This window comes from Polistes fuscatus, unplaced genomic scaffold, assembly GCF_010416935.1.
Source record: "Polistes fuscatus isolate 324 unplaced genomic scaffold, CU_Pfus_HIC Scaffold26, whole genome shotgun sequence".
NCBI classification, from domain to species: domain Eukaryota; kingdom Metazoa; phylum Arthropoda; class Insecta; order Hymenoptera; family Vespidae; genus Polistes; species Polistes fuscatus.
In genome coordinates, this window is record NW_025113103.1 from 507666 (window position 1) to 528154 (window position 20489).

The following is a 20489-nucleotide window of genomic DNA, read 5'->3' on the forward strand; positions in this document are numbered from 1 at the left end:
GAGAAGAGCAAGCGTCCTACGGCGCGCTCTACCCGGGCAGTCAGTGTACCGCCGGCCGCGTAGTCGATCGGTTCTTGTGTATTTTTCATTACCTTCTCCTTTTCAATTCGAAGGAGATTTTTTTTCCTTTCGATATCTCGACGTCGTTTAATCTCTTCTTTTTCTCTATCTTCAATTATTCGATAGAATCCAATTGAAAAAGGCTCGCGAAAATTTATGGAAATTTTTTTCATTCAACCTACATGATATACATTCTCAATCGTGTGTGACGAATCGATTAAGAGTAAAGAAGAAAAAGAAGACGAAGAAGAAGAAGAAGAAGAATTTGATCCTTCGTTTATTCACTATTAACTATTATTATTAAATGAACCTAAATAAATTTGTACGTTCGAAAAACTTGATCTTTCATAGCTCTCTTTTAGCATAGAGTGATAAAGTGAAATAGAGAAAGAGAGAGAGAGAGAGAGAGAAAAGTGATTTGCGAATTGTTATCAAATTGAGAATTACAGTGATAGAAGATAAGAGGAAGGTAACAATGTCGAAGGGATGGGGAGATCGATTATTCTTCTGCAATTAATATTTTAGAATATAGTAGTCTTTATCGTGAAAGAAGTGTAATATATATTACAAGAGAGAAGAGGAGCCAAGAGAGAAATTTCATCTATCTTTGCGCAGGTACATGTTTCGTTACGTTCCGTTCTGTTACTCTCATGGCATTCAATTACTTCAAATAATTCTACATTTTGTTATTTCATCATTATATTCCTCCTTTTATATATATATATATTTTATTCGATATATGATAATAATAATAATGTGAATCATTTGAATTTTGTCATTTTTTAATTTGACCATTTTCGAAATTATCTAATTTGTATTTTGATTATTTTTGTTCGTTTATAATTATTCTTGTTTGACGTTAAATATTTTATTGCCAATAATCGACACCCCCCACCATCTTTCAAAATGTGTTTTGCTTTTTTGTATATATTTATAAATAATATATGATATATACACATATATACATTCATATACGCATACATGTAAATGCAGCGTGACTCGAGGCGTCTCTTACGGTCATAAATGTTTCGGCCATGAACTCCGATGATCGCTCAATGAACGCATAACGCACGTGTAATCTTGCGTTCTCTCTATTTCCTGTGTTCACAATTCATTTTTTATATATTTTATTATTCGATCACGAAAAATCAAATTACAAAATTCAAAATATTCATTTATCTTACTTAAATACATTTATGAATAAAACGGAAAGGTAAACGACCAAAGAAAACAAAGTCAATAAAATAAATTTCAATCATTTTCATAATTTTGTTTGAAAATCAGAGTAAATAATTATATGTACGAATTAAAAACATTTAAATATGCCTGTTATTTACGGTTTTATGGAAAATATTTTCAGAACCAAGTTAATGTTTTAGAACGAGGCACACGTAACCAATGATATTTTATTTTCAAGTTTATATTTTTACAAATGATTTCGTTGTAATCGTTATATTTTAAAAATAGAATCGCACGTTTTTGATTACGTTAGTCGATTCCAGTTTGTAATAAATCGATTAATAGGTATACCGATTTTAAATGCTCCATCCTGTATACATTTTATTTAGACTTACGTAGTATGCTGGTTGAAAGAACTTTAAAATAATACACATAGAGAGTGAGAAAGAGAGAGAGAGAAAAGGAAAAATGTAAAACAACATTGGAAAGAATAAAATAAAAATATATAAGAGAAAAAAAGAGAGAAGTGGCGAAGCAAACGATTAGAATTTATTGGCACCCGTGTTATTTACGGTTCACCAACTATTTCTCCCTTCGCATTTTTATTTGTCCGCGGTCAGGATTAAGGCTCGACCATGTTTTCTTTCATCTCTCTCTCTCTCTCTCTTTTTCCCGTGCTTTCTTCATCCTCGTGTGTATACACAGATATTAGGGTCATGCCATATAGAGAGAAATAGATAACTATGTGTATATGCGTGTATGTATACTTTAAGGAACATTCGCACACGCTTGCTTTTATACGATCGATCATAAGTTCTATATGCATTATAGATTTTTAATTTTTTTTTTTCTTTTTATTAACTTTTGTTTTTTTTTTCCAAAAGATATTAACGCCATATTACGAGCATCGATGAGAATCAATCTTTCAGAGGTCATCACGGAGGTCAACCGCAATGAAGAGATCGATACGGGCGAATAATTAAAGATGCCACAGAGAGGAGGAAATACTATAAAACGCTAAAATTACTAATTTAACAAAAAATAAAGCTCCCACGCTCGAACGATATCTCGTAAGATATAAAGAAACACTTTTTTCGAAGTAATACACCTGTGAGAAAAGACACAGAAGTAGCCGAGATTTTTGTCTTTAATGGCGACCAAAAACACAAATCTATTTATAATAACTAACCTATAGGGGAAAAAAAAAAAAAGAAAAAAAGGACCGAGATATAAAATAGAAATAAAATAAAAGAGGAGTAATAATAAGAAGAGGAAAGCGAAGGTCATGGCGACACCACCGGACTCGCCGGGACCGGAAGAGGCTCTTTTCGAGTTCGAGAGTACGAGGGCGAGACAACAAACCACCAGACCAGTAGCCCTCGAGGAACTACTCAGACAGACCAAGTTCTCGAGGCAAGAGATTCGTGTTATGTATCGAGGCTTCAAGCAGGTACATAAGTTTCTCACTTCTTCTGATTCTCTTACATCCGTCACACCCTTTTTCACACCCTTTGTCACACTCCCTTTTGACTATTTCTTTTTTCTCTAGTACTTCTTTTATAATTATTATAATACAATCTCATTATTGCATCAGTATTATATAAGATATATTATTAATAAACAATTGAATTTGTTTGTTCGTTTATTAGTTCGTAAATTTTGAGGTTACGAGACAAAACACAGTTGTTTCTAATAGTACAGTAGAAAACAATGAAAAATAGAGAAAATAAAAGTAAGAAAATATGAATACCATATAAAAGAGAAAATAAGGGTTATTATAATACAATCTTATCATTGCATCAGTATTATATAAGATATATTATTAATAAACAATTGAATTTGTTTGTTCGTTTATTAGTTCGTAAATTTTGAGGTTACGAGACAAAACACAGTTGTTTCTAATAGTACAGTAGAAAACAATGAAAAATAGAGAAAATAAAAGTAAGAAAATATAAATACCATATAAAAGAGAAAATAAGGGTTATTATAATACAATCTTATCATTGCATCAGTATTATATAAGATATATTATTAATAAACAATTGAATCGTTTATTAGTTCGTAAATTTTGAGGTTACGAGACAAAACACAGTTGTTTCTAATAGTACAGTAGAAAACAATAAAAAATAGAGAAAATAAAAGTAAGAAAATATGAATACCATATAAAAGAGAAAATAAGGGTTATTATAATACAATCTTATCATTGCATCAGTATTACATAAGATATATTATTAATAAACAATGGAATTTGTTTGTTCGTTTATTAGTTCGTAAACTCTAAGGTTACGAGACAAAACACAGTTGTTTCTAATAGTACAGTAGAAAACAATAAAAAATAGAGAAAATAAAAGTAAGAAAATATGAATACCATATAAAAGAGAAAATAAGGGTTATTATAATACAATCTTATCATTGCATCAGTATTACATAAGATATATTATTAATAAACAATGGAATTTGTTTGTTCGTTTATTAGTTCGTAAACTCTAAGGTTACGAGACAAAACACAGTTGTTTCTAATAGTACAGTAGAAAACAATGAAAAATAGAGAAAATAAAAGTAAGAAAATATAAATACCATATAAAAGAGAAAATAAGGGTTATTATAATACAATCTTATCATTGCATCAGTATTATATAAGATATATTATTAATAAACAATTGAATTTGTTTGTTTGTTTATTAGTTCGTAAATTTTGAGGTTACGAGACAAAACACAGTTGTTTCTAATAGTACAGTAGAAAACAATGAAAAATAGAGAAAATAAAAGTAAGAAAATATAAATACCATATAAAAGAGAAAATAAGGGTTATTATAATACAATCTTATCATTGCATCAGTATTATATAAGATATATTATTAATAAACAATTGTATTTGTTTGTTCGTTTATTAGTTCGTAAATTTTGAGGTTACGAGACAAAACACAGTTGTTTCTAATAGTACAGTAGAAAACAATAAAAATAGAGAAAATAAAAGTAAGAAAATATAAATACCATATAAAAGAGAAAATAAGGGTTATTATAATACAATCTTATCATTGCATCAGTATTATATAAGATATATTATTAATAAACAATTGAATTTGTTTGTTAGTTTATTAGTTCGTAAACTCTGAGGTTACGAGACAAAACACAGTTGTTTCTAATAGTACAGTAGAAAACAATAAAAAATAGAGAAAATAAAAGTAAGAAAATATGAATACCATATAAAGAGAAAATAAGGGTTATTATAATACAATCTTATCATTGCATCAGTATTATATAAGATATATTATTAATAAACAATTGAATTTGTTTGTTCGTTTATTAGTTCGTAAATTTTGAGGTTACGAGACAAAACACAGTTGTTTCTAATAGTACAGTAGAAAACAATGAAAATAGAGAAAATAAAAGGAAGAAAATATGAATACCATATAAAAGAGAAAATAAGGGTTATTATAATACAATCTTATCATTGCATCAGTATTATATAAGATATATTATTAATAAAAAATTGAATTTGTTTGTTCGTTTATTAGTTCGTAAACTCTGAGGTTACGAGACAAAACACAGTTGTTTCTAATAGTACAGTAGAAAACAATGAAAAATAGAGAAAATAAAAGGAAGAAAATATGAATACCATATAAAAGAGAAAATAAGGGTTATTATAATACAATCTTATCATTGCATCAGTATTATATAAGATATATTATTAATAAACAATTGAATTTGTTTGTTCGTTTATTAGTTCGCAAATTTTGAGGTTATGAGACAAAACATAGTTGTTTCTAATAGTACAGTAGAAAACAATAAAAAATAGAGAAAATAAAAGTAAGAAATATGAATACCATATAAAAGAGAAAATAAGGGTTATTATAATACAATCTTATCATTGCATCAGTATTATATAAGATATATTATTAATAAACAATTGAATTTGTTTGTTCGTTTATTAGTTCGTAAACTCTGAGGTTACGAGACAAAACACAGTTGTTTCTAATAGTACAGTAGAAAACAATGAAAAATAGAGAAAATAAAAGTAAGAAAATATAAATACCATATAAAAGAGAAAATAAGGGTTATTATAATACAATCTTATCATTGCATCAGTATTATATAAGATATATTATTAATAAACAATTGAATTTGTTTGTTCGTTTATTAGTTCGTAAATTTTGAGGTTACGAGACAAAACACAGTTGTTTCTAATAGTACAGTAGAAAACAATGAAAAATAGAGAAAATAAAAGTAAGAAAATATAAATACCATATAAAAGAGAAAATAAGGGTTATTATAATACAATCTCATCATTGCATCAGTATTATATAAATATATTATTAATAAACAATTGAATTTGTTTGTTCGTTTATTAGTTCGTAAACTCTGAGGTTACGAGACAAAACACAGTTGTTTCTAATAGTACAGAAGAAAACAATGAAAAATAGATAAAATAAAAGTAAGAAAATATGAATACCATATAAAAGAGAAAATAAGGGTTGGAGGTGGTGGTGGTGGTGTTGTAAATAAAAAAGGGAGAAGAAAGAAAGAAAGGAGGACGGATAGAAGAAGAAAGGCAAGGCAGCTGTAGGTTTTTCACGTAAAAAGTCAAAGCGCGTCTTTCAACTCCGGCAACGATTGCTTCTTTTGATCTCCCTCTTATCATCTACTCATACCAACAGCCCCCAGCCCCCACCTCAAACCCTCACCCTCACCTGATTGCATCCCCCACTTCACCCACCTCCCCCCTCAAGCCCGCCTTCTTATCCTTCTCTCTTTCACCTATCTTTTCACTACCACCCTCTTTTTCTTCCGGCCTTGCACGTATACACACATCGATCGAACGTTCGTTAACCCGACGATAACATCTATCTATGTCTATATATATGTATATATAGCGTGTGCGCGTGTGTGTGTGTGCAAGTAATACAAGTACTTACACATATAATACTTACTTTCTTTATAATAGAAAATCTGCGAACGTTTGAACAGTAAGTATTACAATTACTTTTCAAAAAAGATGCATTTAAATCTTCTACTTTTCAAAGATATCGACTTTTTTTTCTCCTATTATTTCTTCTCTCTCTCTCTCTCTCTCTCTTTCTCTTTCATTTTGTTTTGCTCTTTTTCTATTCTTTTTAAGACGAAGAATTCAAATAACATGCATACGTGGCTACGTTCCAATTTCGTTTTACAAATCGTCCAAGGAATTTTCTGCCTCTTATATGTTGTACTTGCTCAAGAAGAAATAGTATTTTTTGTCGAATGTAGTCATTTTCTGTAATACTCCAACGTCGTTACGAGATTTTTACTCGTTCACGTGACCACCACCTCGTATTTATATTCCGACCATTTGCAATGGAATATTGCAAATCGTTTCGCGAAACGAAATTGCACTCTTATTTTCTCTCTCTCTCTCTCTCTTTCTGTTTCCGTGTTGTTTTAATTATACCTCCATTACATGGTTATTTTTATTCATCGTTGTAATAAATATCAAGTATACGTACAGAGTGGGTTGAAAGTTTCCAAGTTTGAAGATTAATTAATAATTAGTCCAAATTGATGAAATTAGGAACTTGAAAATTGTCATTATTTTTACACCAATCTTAACATTTATGTGTCACGCATCGAAGAACGAAGGTACGTGCTATTACGTGCCGCTATTACGTGCACGCTTTTGAGAATATCTTAAGAATGGGCACAAGAAATAAGGGCACGTTGTACTACGAATTTATATTTGCAGGTTATGTTGGTGGTGGTGGTGGTGGTGGTCGATACATGGAAATTCGTAGAGTTATCGATTAAGGCATATACTTCTCATATACCTTTCCTTTTACCTTATATACATACTTGAATACAGATTTAAATTGATGTAAAGCTAGATGAATTTGTAAAAAAAAAAAAGTTAGTTACGGGTATCTTTTTCACGAAGGACTAGGTCAACGAGTCGATCATTCATAAATATCGATATATATTATTCAGAATCACTAACTGATTTTTTCATGAATGAATTTTTTCAGGTCAAATGTCTACGTATTATATCGAATGTTTAAGGGATTATACGCAGTTGCGTGGCTCAAAAAAGACGTCTTTTTATGAATTTTTTTATAGAAAAAGTATTAACTTGTCAATAATATAAGTGATAGAGTAATTCAAATAGAGCCTACTTTTAGGGTTTTTAGATGATTTTCTGAACGTCCTCTAAAAAAAGGCGCTTGGCGATCTCCACTTCGGCGGTTTTGATTAACCGAAATAAAGAAAAATAGTGGATTCTTTTAAAGGATAAATTAATGCAGGTATTAACGGGAGGAATATTAAAAATTTTGATTTTCGACAAAATGGCGTCTATCTGAACAAAATGTTTCGTTTTTGACTGAAATTTTCGCTCTAAATTGTAAAAAAAAAAAATTGCAATCATTTTTTTAAATCTTATTCCTCCCGTCAATACCTGAGGAATATATCTAAGAATATTGTGTAAAAATATAAGACAAATCGGTTGAGTTATTTCTGAGAAATCGAGATCGCCGACTTTGAAAATACCGTTTTGAGAAAAACGCGTTTAAAGTTTCAAAGAGACGTTTGGGCATAGTTAAAAATTTTGGTTTGCAGCTTACACGAAGTGAAGAATATTTGCCGGATCAATTTGAAATTTTTAGAGAATATACTTAAATATATGTGCATTCCGAAAATGCAAAAAAAAAAAAATCGATTTTTTGAAAATATTAACTGCGTATAACTCCTTAAAAAACAAAAATGTGTTTGTTCAAGTTATATATTGAAGTGTTTGCAGTTTATCGTTAAATCATTGTCGTTAATTGTCCAATGTCGATCGAAATCAGGAAGAAAAGGTCATCTTGATCGACAAACTTTACGGATTTATCCTATCGCGTAATTTGGTATTCTTCGATAGTGGAATCTAATTTGACGCGATCGCGTGCAAGTTCGTAACATTTATATATATATATGTATGTAAATGCATATGTATTAGTCGTATTTATAATAGCAAGTAGTCGGTATCATCCCCTTGAACTCCATACACGCTCGAATGCTCTAATTTCCATCGACTTTCCTGCGATGCTCCCCGTTTTTGCTGGCTTTTCGAATGATTATCTTTGTACGCATACGCAAACTCGTCCTCCAATTTTGTATTTACACACATTTGGCGAAGAACTTTCAAATGTATATTAACATTTGTGTGAACATTTGTTAGCATATTATTAAGTTTTACATTAAGTCATCCATTTGATTAGATTTCATTCGAAGAAAAACGTTCACCGTAGATTCGAGAATCGAGTATCTTCTTTATGGGATTGCAGTCTCATCTAGAATCATATAGAATATAATTTATGAGTAAAAAATTAAGTTAAAATCTGATCGATCGTTACCTTCGGCTAAAACGATGCCTTTTTCTTTTCCTTTCTCTTCTTTCGAGTACTTGGAAGGTGATAACGAGCGTAGGGTACTTCTTCGTGAAATGCACGACGATGCTCTTCTACCTCTTCCTCTCTTGTTTCTGAGAAAACAACATATTTAGGTTAAAACCTTTCGCATCTCTTTTCCCTTCGAATTTTTCTTTCTACTTTTCTACCAACTCGCGTTATATTTATATCTATCTAAAAATGACTTATATACATTTTGTAAACCTTTTGGGCTTGTTTTGCTCGTCGATTGTGTAAAAAGAACAAAAAATAGGTCTTTGACTTTCTTTTGCCGAGCTCGAGGAACAAAATTCCAAAGATAATAAATTCTTCTTCTTCTTCTTCTTTTCCTCCACGATCGTCTTAAAGTTTGGCTTTTAGCCAAAAATATATCGCGAGGTATGAAGTTTTTGAAGAAAACAACACAGAATTATTGAGTTGTAGAATTGCCGAGGAGTGGGGGGGGGCATTGGATTAATTTATTATTATTATTATTTACATACGATCGATCAATCTTATTTCTTTTTGTTTGTTCTTTTTTTGTTTTAACGGGAAAATAAATTGTTCGCGTAAATTTAGTTCTATTTTCGTTTGGTTGATTCCGTAGCTCGTGCTCGATTAGATCCACGCGTTCCGATGCCAACGAATTCAACGGAGATAGAAAGAGAGGATCGATATTCATGAATATTGCAAGAAGAACGACGTTGAGCGCAACAACGACAAAAGTTCAACTTCCATTTCCTTGTGTCGCGACTAACTAACGTGTTATTACACTTTTAGCAACATTTGCAGTACCTCTCTTTTCTTTTCGATTTTCATTCAAATCAAATCGCGTCATTATATTATAATAACATAATCTTAGCGAAATGCACTTTGAAGAATGCATTATCTCGCTTATGTAAGTTAAGGGGTTATACGCAGTTAGAATTTTCAAAAAATCGATTTTTCTTTTTTTGCATTTTCCGAATGTACATATTTAAGTATATTCTCTGAAAATTTCAAATCGATCCGGCAAATATTCTTCGCTTCACGTAAGCTGCTAACAAAAATTTGTAACTATGCGTAAACGTCTCTTTGAAACATTAAACGCGTTTTTCTCAAAACGGTATTTTCAAAGTCGGCGATCTCGATTTCTCAGAAATAACTCAACCGATTTGTCTTATATTTTTACACAATATTCTTAGATATATTCCTCGGGTATCGACGGGAGGAATAAGATTTAAAAAAATTATTACTATTTTTTTTTTTACAATTTAGAGCGAAAATTTCAGTCATAAACGAAACATTTTTTTCAGATAGATGCCATTTTGTCGAAAATCAAAATTTTTAAAATTCCTCCCGTTAATACCTGCATTAATCTATTCTTTAAAAGAATCCACTATTTTTCTTTATTTCGGTTAATCAAAACCACTTCCGAAGTGGAGATCACCGCCAAGCGCCTTTTTTTAGAGGACGTTCAGGAAATCATCTACAGGAGCGGTGCACATTAATATTTTGACATGATCGACGCATTATTGTATTCTTAAAAGTAGGTTCTATTTGAATTACTATCACTTATTATTGACAAGTTAAAGCTTTTTCTATAAAAAATTCATAAAAAGACGTCTTTTTTGAGCCACGCAACTGCGTATGACCCCTTAAGCGAGTGATTTGATGTCGATCGAATCGCGAGAGTACTTGAAAATTCAAATGAATTGAAAATGATCTGGATATATACGGATAATGGCTCACCTAAGTATACTTTGCCATATCGAGTATTCGGATTCCTTCGTAAAATTGCACATTCGTGCATCGAATTTCAAAATTTTCTTATTAGTTTGAATAACTTTTTCAAACGTTTTGCCAACTGTAAAGAAATGTATCGATTAAGTGATTATTCAAAACAACAAATAAATAATAGAAATGAAATGAAATCAAAGAAATATAATTTATGTTAAATATCAATACGTAATCGTGACGCAACGATAACATTATTTTTTTATATATATATATAAATTTAGATGACACAATTAATATGTATCTAAACTGTATGCATAAAAACGTCAAGTTTGACGTTCTAATAGAAAATCTCAGATTCACCTATTGGACCAAAATTGTTGTTTGACAGATCAATCTCCAACGAAGTGACATTTATATCCGTAGATTCGAGTATCTCGGCTATTGCTTCTCCGATCTCTGAGCTCAATTCGCAACTGCTGACATTTAGAATCTCTACGTGGTTGTTTCTCAACAGCACTTCAAACGAATAAACATCGTTTTTATTATGTCATATACGCTTGTGCGATGTCTATAATATTTTGCAAGTGTCAGACTTTTAAATAAAGACTCTTGGGAATTTGTCCGTTAACATACACAAATGTCACTGTGCTCTTTTTAATGGGGTTATACGCAGTTAGAATTTTCAAAAAATCGATTTTTTTTTTTTGCATTTTCGGAATGCACATATATTTAAGTATATTCTCTGAAAATTTCGAATCGATCCGGCAAATATTCTTCACTTCGTGTAAGCTGCAAACAAAAATTTTTAACTATGCGTAAACGTCTCTTTGAAACTTTAAACGCGTTTTTCTCAAAACGGTATTTTCAAAGTCGGTGATCTCGATTTCTCAGAAATAACTCAATCGATTTGTCTTATATTTTTACACAATATTCTTAGATATATTCCTCAGGTATTGACGGGAGGTATAAGATTTAAAAAAATTATTACTATTTTTTTTTTTACAATTTAGAGCGAAATTTCAGTCATAAACGAAACATTTTTTTCAGATAGACGCCATTTTGTCGAAAATCAAAATTTCCGTTAATACCTGCATTAATCTATCCTTTAAAAGAATCCACTATTTTTGTTTATTTCGGTTAATCAAAACCACTTCCGAAGTGGAGATCACCGCCAAGCGCCTTTTTTTAGGGGACGTTCAGGAAATCATCTACAGGAATAGTGCACATTAATATTTTTACATGATCAACGCGCTATTGTATTCTTAAAAGTAGGCTCTATTTGAATTACTATCAATTATAATTGACAAGTTAAAACTTTTTCTATAAAAAATTCATAAAAAGACGTCTTTTTTGAGCCACGCAACTGCGTATAACCCCTTAAGAAGGATCAGTGGTTCTCTCGAATCGTTTGTGTTCCTCGAGAGATCAATTGTCTTCACTTATATTTATTATTTACTTACGTGAACAAATGTGAGAACCCCCGGCATCGCCCAAAGGATTCAATCTTAAATCAAGATGCCTCAAAGAATTCGTCCCAGTTTTTTCTTAACAACGCGTAAACTATACCCGATACACCTTCCGCTCCGATATTGTTATTAGCCAAATGAAGAACTTGCAGTTGTCCGTGTAATGATAAAAATTCAGCTACCGCTTGTGCACCCGAGTCGGATAACTTGCAATGAGAGAAATCCAATTCTTTCAACTATTTTAAAAACAAACGAACATTATTTTCAAACAAATCGTGCCTTTCGATTCTGTAAGTACATGGAAGAACTTGATACGGAATCAAATCACATTTTTCTTATTTTCTGCAAATGAAATTGTATAAACTTAAAATCTACGCGAAAAGATACGCGTGAAAGATTTCAAATAGATGTTGAATACTGTAATTACTGTATAAATACTGATTATTATTTTTGAAAATATTTTTATGTGAAATGTCAAGTTCTCGGATGCACCTACAGAATTTTATTCGATCGCGATCCTTTTTTAATTGTATAATCGTTTGACATTAACATTTTTATTTCCAATAAGTTTCTGAAGAAGAGCAGCAACTCTGACACGATCCAAATTACTTCTCGTCAAACTGAATTTTCGCAGATCACGGCAAGTTTTCAATCCTTCGCCAAGATTCGAACAATCTTGTACCGAAAACCTTATAAATGAAAATATATTTCGATGAAAATTTGTCGAGACACAAATTAGTGATTTTTCAAAAAGGAGTAGAAGAAGAAACAAAAATTGTATTATTAATACATTCATAATTGCATTAATTGCATTAATTGCATTAATAATTGCAATATTAAATGTTATCTTAGCGAATCTTATTATAATACTTACTGAAAATCTCTCCATTCGAAACCGTCGTTCATATAGATCATACCTATGTTCAAGGACATTTCAGTTAGGTACGGTAATTGTGGTAAGATTATCGACATGGGAATATGTTCAACTGCATTATCGTCGTCGTTCGAATCTGGACCACCGATCGATGATGTTGTCGATGCTTTTCTAAAAATTACTATTTCATTTATTCATTCAATTATAACAATTTCCCTACTTTGGTTCGATATCGATAAATTTGAATTTTGTTCTTTTCTAAACACCGCGTAGAGAGGAATGATTTGAAATACTTCGCATACGTAAGTTCGACTTAGCTTCAAGTGCAAACGTAGAGACGATTTTAGCCAAGAGGCCGAAAACGAGTATCTATTAATAATCTTTAGTAATATTGTGTGTGTATATATGAGCCGTTTATTTTGAAAGTGGCCTAACTCCATTTGTCAATTATTTCCAGTTACCCACGGTAACGTGTACAGCTTCAAATTATCTATCAATAAAGCATTTAAGATTTCTTATATTCCGAGTAAATACGGTAATTCTGGACACATAAGTTTTCAGAGTTAGTTGAATTACTGAACCGTTTATTTTGAAAGTGGCCTAACTCCATTAGGAGTAGAGATTTTGGTGTGGTAGAAGTGGCATTAAAAAAAAATAATTTACCGTTTGTCACCCGAGATTATTACAAAATTATCAAAAAGTGTCGGAAAGGTAATTACTTTATTGTACATGAAATGAGACAAGAAGATTTTGTATCAACCAAATTATTAGAAGACGCAATTTTTAAAAGGGTCAAGAATTCTAACGGAGAACTAATAAACTGGTTAAAAATATGTTGGATGCGTTTTGTCAAAAATGAATAAGATTTTCTATAAGACATCAATGAATGAGAACGAAAATTTGAAAGTCCTGAATTTAATACCACGTCGGGATAGACAAGAAAGTTCGAAAATATTGTATTGACACCACTGTATAAAAATATAAGACAAATTACAACCGCAAAATTCAAGGACATAATTGACTATTATCGATATATACCACGGGAACACATGATTCCTTTAAATCCCTTTCACATAAACAAAATGAAAAAAAAAAAAATTGTTTTGTAATTAATGTTTGTAAAAAAATGTTTTGAATCGCATAATTTAATTTTAAGAGTTATAAAGATATGTAAAATAAAAAAGTATGTTTTTTCGCAATTTGAAGCATCTTAAATTATGTTGAATGGACTTCGGTTCCTTAAATTTTATAACGAATCTGGTTGTTAATTTTGAAAGTGGCCTAACTCCATTCTTGGTAAGAAAACATATTATTCACTTAATAATTGCCATTATTATAATATTATATAATATAATTAATAATTATAATAATAATTATTGCAATTAATTTAATATTCATTGTTATTCTTTACGTATATGTTTAATTGCATTGAAACGCAAACCTTTAAATATCTCCATTTAAGGTTACATGGAGTTAGGCCACTTTCAAAATAAACGGCTCATATATAGAAGACGCGTTTAGTCAAAAGATATATATATTCGTTGGCACCCTTCGTTGCACTTACTTGGTAGGTTTAGAGCACGCTTTCAAGATACGCACGTGCTCGCTCACAAGTTAACGAGTTTTATACAATCATCTTTTGGCGATTCGAAGTAACTTGCTTCGAAATTTTCCAGATACTCGGCCAAGTGACGTTCGCAGTATAAGACGCGTTTAGTCAAAAAGATATCTATTATTCGTTGGCACCCTTCGTTGCACTTACTTGGTCAGGTTTTGAGCACGCAATTTCAAGATACGCACGTGCTCCCTCACAAGTTTAACGAGTTTTATACAATCATTCTTTTTGCGATTCGAAGTAACTTGCTTCGAAATTTTCCAGATACTCGGCCAATTGACGTTCGCAGTATAATCTTATCCTGAATTACCGTGTCTTCTGGACTATTATGACCATCTAATCGAATCTAGACTATTTTATTCATTTTATAAGTTTGAACTTCTTGAAATTTAACAAAGGGCACAGCAAGCTGGTCTGATAGTTTTCAAATTTAAAATAAAACAAAAACACTGGTGTGTTACTTATTGTACGCACGTCGACGTTTTATCGTCTTTTGCCGTATCAAAAACGAAACATAACCTTAATCAACTCAAATAACTTCAAAAAAAAACCTCAAAGTAAAAAACAACTTAAAAAACAGAGAAACAGAAAGAAAAAGAAAAAAAATGGTGTGTGTACTTATGTTCACGCACGTAAAGAAGTTATACTCTTTTGCCGTATAAAAAACGAAACATAACCTCAATAACCTCAACAATAATCTTCAAAAAATAACTTAACAAACAAAAAACATTTATATCTTATTATTTCTTATTATTATTATTATTATTATTATTATTATTCTTATTATTATTATTATTATTATTACTATTATTATTATTATTATTACTATTTATTATATTATTATTATTAGTATTTAAAAAAAGAAAGGAAGAAACATATTTCAATCGATCGATATATTATAATATAGAAAGAATAATAAATATATAATATAGATATCAGTATAGTATTAGTTCACGCTCGATCATTAAGGGGTTTATACGCAGTTAGGATTTTCAAAAATCGATTTTTTTTTTTTTTGCATTTTCGGAATGTACATATATTTAAGTATATTCTCTGAAAATTTCAAATCGATCCGACAAATATTCTTCACTTCATGTAAGCTGCAAACAAAAATTTTTAACTATGTGTAAACGTCTCTTGAAACTTAAACGCGTTTTTCTCAAAACGGTATTTTCAAAGTCGGTGATCTCGATTTTCAGAAATGGCTTAACCGATTTGTCTTATATTTTTATACAATATTCTCAGATATATTCCTCAGGTATTGACGGGAGGAATAAGATTTAAAAAAATTATTACTATTTCTTTTTTATAATTTAGAGCGAAAATTTCAGTCAGAAAACGAAACATTTTTTTCGATAGACGCCATTTTGTCAAAATCAAAATTTATATATTCCTTGGTTTTAATACCTGCATTAATCTATCTTTAAAAGAATCCACTATTTTTTTAATTTCGGATAATCCAAACCGCCAAAATGAAGATCACCGCCAAACGTCTTTTTTTAGAGGACGTTCAGGAAATCATCTACAGGAGCGGTGCAGATTAATATTTTTACAGAATCGACGCGCTATTGTATTCTCAAAAGTTCACTCTATTTGAATTACCAACAATTTTTTTTGAGAAATAAGAACTGTTTCTAGACAAAATTCATGAAAATACGTCTTTTTCGAGCCTCGCACTGCGTATAACCCCTTAAGTAAAGCCGCGCTGCTTACGATTAGTTTTGGATGGATGACCCGCTTGAGAAAAAAGGGGTTAGAAGAGAGAGACAACTTCATGCCGTATACTTGAAATTGCTTTTCGCGCGTCGTAAATACCGACAAACTTCATGGTGTCGTTTTTCAGACGCTCGGAACAAAATCACTCCCCATTAAATTTCCCCAACGCACCAAAAGAAGTATAACTTCAAAAACTGATAACCTGTCTTTAGCAGCACGTTCCCAATAATATTCGTCGGAATTTTGTAATAGTTAATTCGAAGGAAGATCAGTAGGCAAGGTTTCTATGAGAAGAATTTGATCCATACAACTCGGTAATTCTTCGAGTATAGGTCTACTTTTCCATGTAGATACGATAACATTAAGAGCAAGTATCTTTAATTCTGGTACAATGCCTTCGTCCCATTTGAAATCTTCCGAACAAATATTTCTTCTTTGTTCGTATGGCAATAAAGTGCTTTCCATCGAACATCTGCATGAAATGAGATAACAATTATCTATAAGTTTACACAAATTTATGAAAAATTACATTTCAAATTAGATTAATTACTTGTAGGCTTTGAAAATATTCTCACTAATAGTATGCGGAATTCTCATTCTTCGAGTGTTCTTCAAATATGCTTCTCACCTAGACAAAATAATTGATTTCGTTGTAGTTAATCCAAAATTTGGGGTGTGTGCGCGTGTTTTGTTGTAATATTTAAAGAAAATCTCGGCGAGGCAAAAAATACAAAATATGAAAAAAAATGAAGTAGCAAAACTTCAGGAGTACTTACATTATATGTACTTACTATATACGTATATTCGTAGCAGTGCCAATCGTAATGAGGAAGGAGGAAAACTCGTTTAAGTGAGAGCCTTCGTCGCCAATTAGCCTAACGAGAAAGGTGCACGGGTCGCTTAATTCTTGAGCGATATTTTTGAAGACTGAGAAAACGAACGTAAATACTGATAATAGGGGTGTTAGAAGAGGCCTAGAGACGAATTAATTAAGTAGACCCACAAACAAACGCGCACACGCACACGCGCAAGCAAAAGGTTTTTTTTTAACGTCGTTTATTTTTTCGTTTATTTTCAGGAATGCCCGGAAGGCTTGGTTCACGAGGACTCCTTCAAGGATATATACGCAAAATTCTTCCCACATGGCAGTGAGTTCCAATTATATATGAGATACGATTTTTGCGTTAATTAGTTAATGGCGACCCCTCATGCGAATTGCAGACTCCAGTCTCTACGCTCACTACGTATTCAAGGCTTTCGACGTTAACTGTAACGGAGCCATCAGCTTCAGGGTAATTCAAACAGATTGACAAGGGTCCTTCGCTTTAATATTCACGTATATCTAATGAATAAGTGTCAATAATATTTTGTAGGATCTTTTGGTAACCCTATCGACCCTTTTGCGTGGTAGCATTTATGAAAAATTAAGATGGACCTTCAAATTGTACGACATAAATGGGGATGGTTGCATCACGAGAGCAATTAGGGGAAATGGTTACGGCCGTGCACGAACTCATGGGTAGAAGACATCATGCGGAAGAGGACAGAAAAGCTAGGGAACAACTGGATAGGGTCTTTAAGAAATTAGATCTTAATCAAGATGGTGTTATCACTATCGAGGAATTCATCGAGAGTTGTCTTAAGGTATGACAAAACAAATCTGGAAGATTACGACCTTTGTTCAATTAACTTGGAAAACTATTTTGGTTCGTTACGTTTATAGGATGACGTGATCACAAAATCATTAGCCAATCTCGACAGTGCGCTTTGATCTCCGGCAGAAGAGGAAAAGTCGGAGGACGATGTCTCTGGAAGAAATGCAATAGCACAATGTCTGGCACAAACGGCACAAACGACACGACAACCCCGCGTACCCCGCCTACACCGCCTACACCGCCTACACCGCTTTCAACAACATTTTCACAATCTTTGTCGCCGTCGCCACCACCGCCTTCCTATCCTTGTTACCACCGATACCTCCGCCTTTACCCTCGCAACCACCGCCAGGATATACTGTACGGATCAAGAACTTTATTTACTTTTGGCAGCCATTGGTGGAATCAACCTGAAGCTCCTCTTTTTTGTTAAAGGTACGAAATCCAAGAATAATTCCAAAACTTTTCATTGAATATTAACGGGGTTATACGCAGTTTGAATTTTCAAAAAATCGATTTTTCTTTTTTTTGCATTTTCGGAATGTACATATATTTAAGTATTCTCTGAAAATTTCAAATCGATCCGGCAAATATTCTTCACTTCGTGTAAGCCAAACAAAAATTGTAACTCTGCCTAAACGTCTCTTTGAAACTTTAAACGCGTTTTTCTCAAAACGGTATTTTCAAAGTCGGTGATCTCGATTTCTCAGAAATAACTCAACCGATTTGTCATTTTTACACAATATTCTTAGTATATTCATCGGGTATTGACAAGAGGAATAAGATTTACAAAAATTATTACTATTTTCTTTTTATATTTAGAGCGAAAATTTCAGTCAGAAACGAAACCATTTTTTAGATAGACGCCTTTTGTCAAAAATCAAAATTTTTAATATTCCTCCCATAATACCTGCGTGCAGGCTCTTTGAATTATTATCACTTATTATTGACAAGTTAAAACTTTTTCTATAAAAAATTCATAAAAAGACGTCTTTTTTGAGCCACGCAACTGCGTATAACCTCTTAACGATCTGTATTTCATTTCAAGTAGTTATCCTGAATATTTGCTTGCATTTTCATCGATTAATCATCGCTTCTAAAATCTTTCTTTTTCAGACGACTTAACAAAAACTGCAACTGCCTCCAGTGCAATGAAATATAATAAAATACACGTTTGACGAAGCGTCATTTATTAAAAGAAGAACGACAACAAAATAGAAAAGGGAGTAAGAGACTAAACTTTCAAAAATTAGAAGTAGCTCGAACGAAGTAAGCAAGTAAAATCGCACGAAGGTGGAAATATTCGATTTCAATTAAATCGAATTTAAATTCATCTCGCTCTTCTAGAAGAAACTACTAGGATATATTAAATAGAAAAAAAAAGAAACTTTGAAAAATAGATAAATAGATTCGTAAGGAATAACCTTTCTGTTACTTATTTATTAACAAGCGTTTCATTCGGAAAAAGTGATCGATGATATTGTCAACGTAACGCAGAAAAAAACTGAAGGGAAAACAGATGAGTGAGAGAAAGAAACAAACATTGTTGAATAATTTATTAAAAATATTCCTATGAAAAGAACCGTAATAATAATAATAATAATAATAATAATAATAATAATAATAATAATAATAATAATAATAATATTAATAATAATAAAAATACAAATTTAATGAAAGAAAAAAGGTGCCAAATCGCCATCAAAGCAATTCATGCATGTTCCAATCTCATGAGAATCTCATATGTAAGAATCTCTCTTAAGTATTATATTATAAATAAATAAACAAGAGAAAAGGATAGAAAGAAAAAAGGATAAGGAGACAAACTAAAAACTCACAATGCACTTTTAAATCTGAAAAATAAAGAAATATTATTATAAATATTCCTTTAGAAACGTAACAATTGAAATGAAACAATCTTGAGACAGTATCGATGTATGTGGTACGCTACACTAATGAGAATTAGATTATTAGAATTATATCAAAAATCTTCCAAATATCGATCTTAGAAAAAAGAAGTAAATATATAAAATATAATAATAGTAATAATATTAAAAAAAAAAATAACATTTCAGTAGAAATCATGGTATTTACTTTTTAAAATCCATAAATTAATAAAAATCATAAAACTCGTAAAAAATATTTACGAATGCTTTTCGATAAGCATATATAATATAGCAATAGAGACGTTTCTTTTATTTTTATTCTTATTTTTTTGAAATACGTTTCATTTTTAATAACCGCCCGGCTGTTTGTATTTGAATTTTTCGTGAAAATATAAATAAATAGATATATAAATTAATTCGTTAAACGTACACATTGTAATATCAAAGTAAAACTGTTAGTTTAGATATTTTTGTTTTTCTTTTTTTGTTTTTTTTTTTTGTTTTTTCTATAAATGTGATCGTAGATAAAATTCGATTTTAAGATTATTCAATTTATCGGATTAGATATCTATGTGATTATATTACGACTGCACATATCCTTATCTGAACTAAAATAAAAAGTTAAAAGAGAGAAAAAAGGAAGAAGGAGATAAGAGAAAGAAAGAAAGATATGGAGCGTGTTCATTTTTCTTCGGAACAGATTGAACAAAGAAAACTAAATAAATAAAAATAAATGTACCTATTTAGTAAAGTCCAAAATGAATATTTTCAAGCTTGTGCTAATAATAATTATATAATAATTATAATGATAATATAAAAGAATAAATGAAAAGAAAAAAAAAGTAAATAAAATAAAATAAAATCGCACAGAGTGAGACGGCTAGAAAAATTATAAATAAATAAAAATTGTCAAATTGATTAAAGG

General features: G+C 30.9%; 1 protein-coding gene and 1 long non-coding RNA gene across 2 annotated transcripts; both read left to right on the top strand.

The window, feature by feature from the left end:
- Positions 1 to 47: 47 nt before the first annotated feature.
- Positions 48 to 19040, top strand: LOC122518835 (Kv channel-interacting protein 1-like). The gene is given in 8 exon segments (XM_043637962.1): positions 48 to 675; positions 2124 to 2689; positions 17102 to 17171; positions 17245 to 17315; positions 17397 to 17500; positions 17502 to 17667; positions 17747 to 18113; positions 18795 to 19040. Coding segments are annotated over 6 exon segments (624 nt in total). The 5' UTR covers positions 48 to 675; positions 2124 to 2524; the 3' UTR covers positions 17795 to 18113; positions 18795 to 19040.
- Positions 2704 to 3398, top strand: LOC122518836. The gene is made up of 2 exons (XR_006304162.1): positions 2704 to 2903; positions 3313 to 3398. It is a non-coding gene; the product is annotated as an uncharacterized LOC122518836 (long non-coding RNA).
- Positions 19041 to 20489: the final 1449 nt, after the last annotated feature.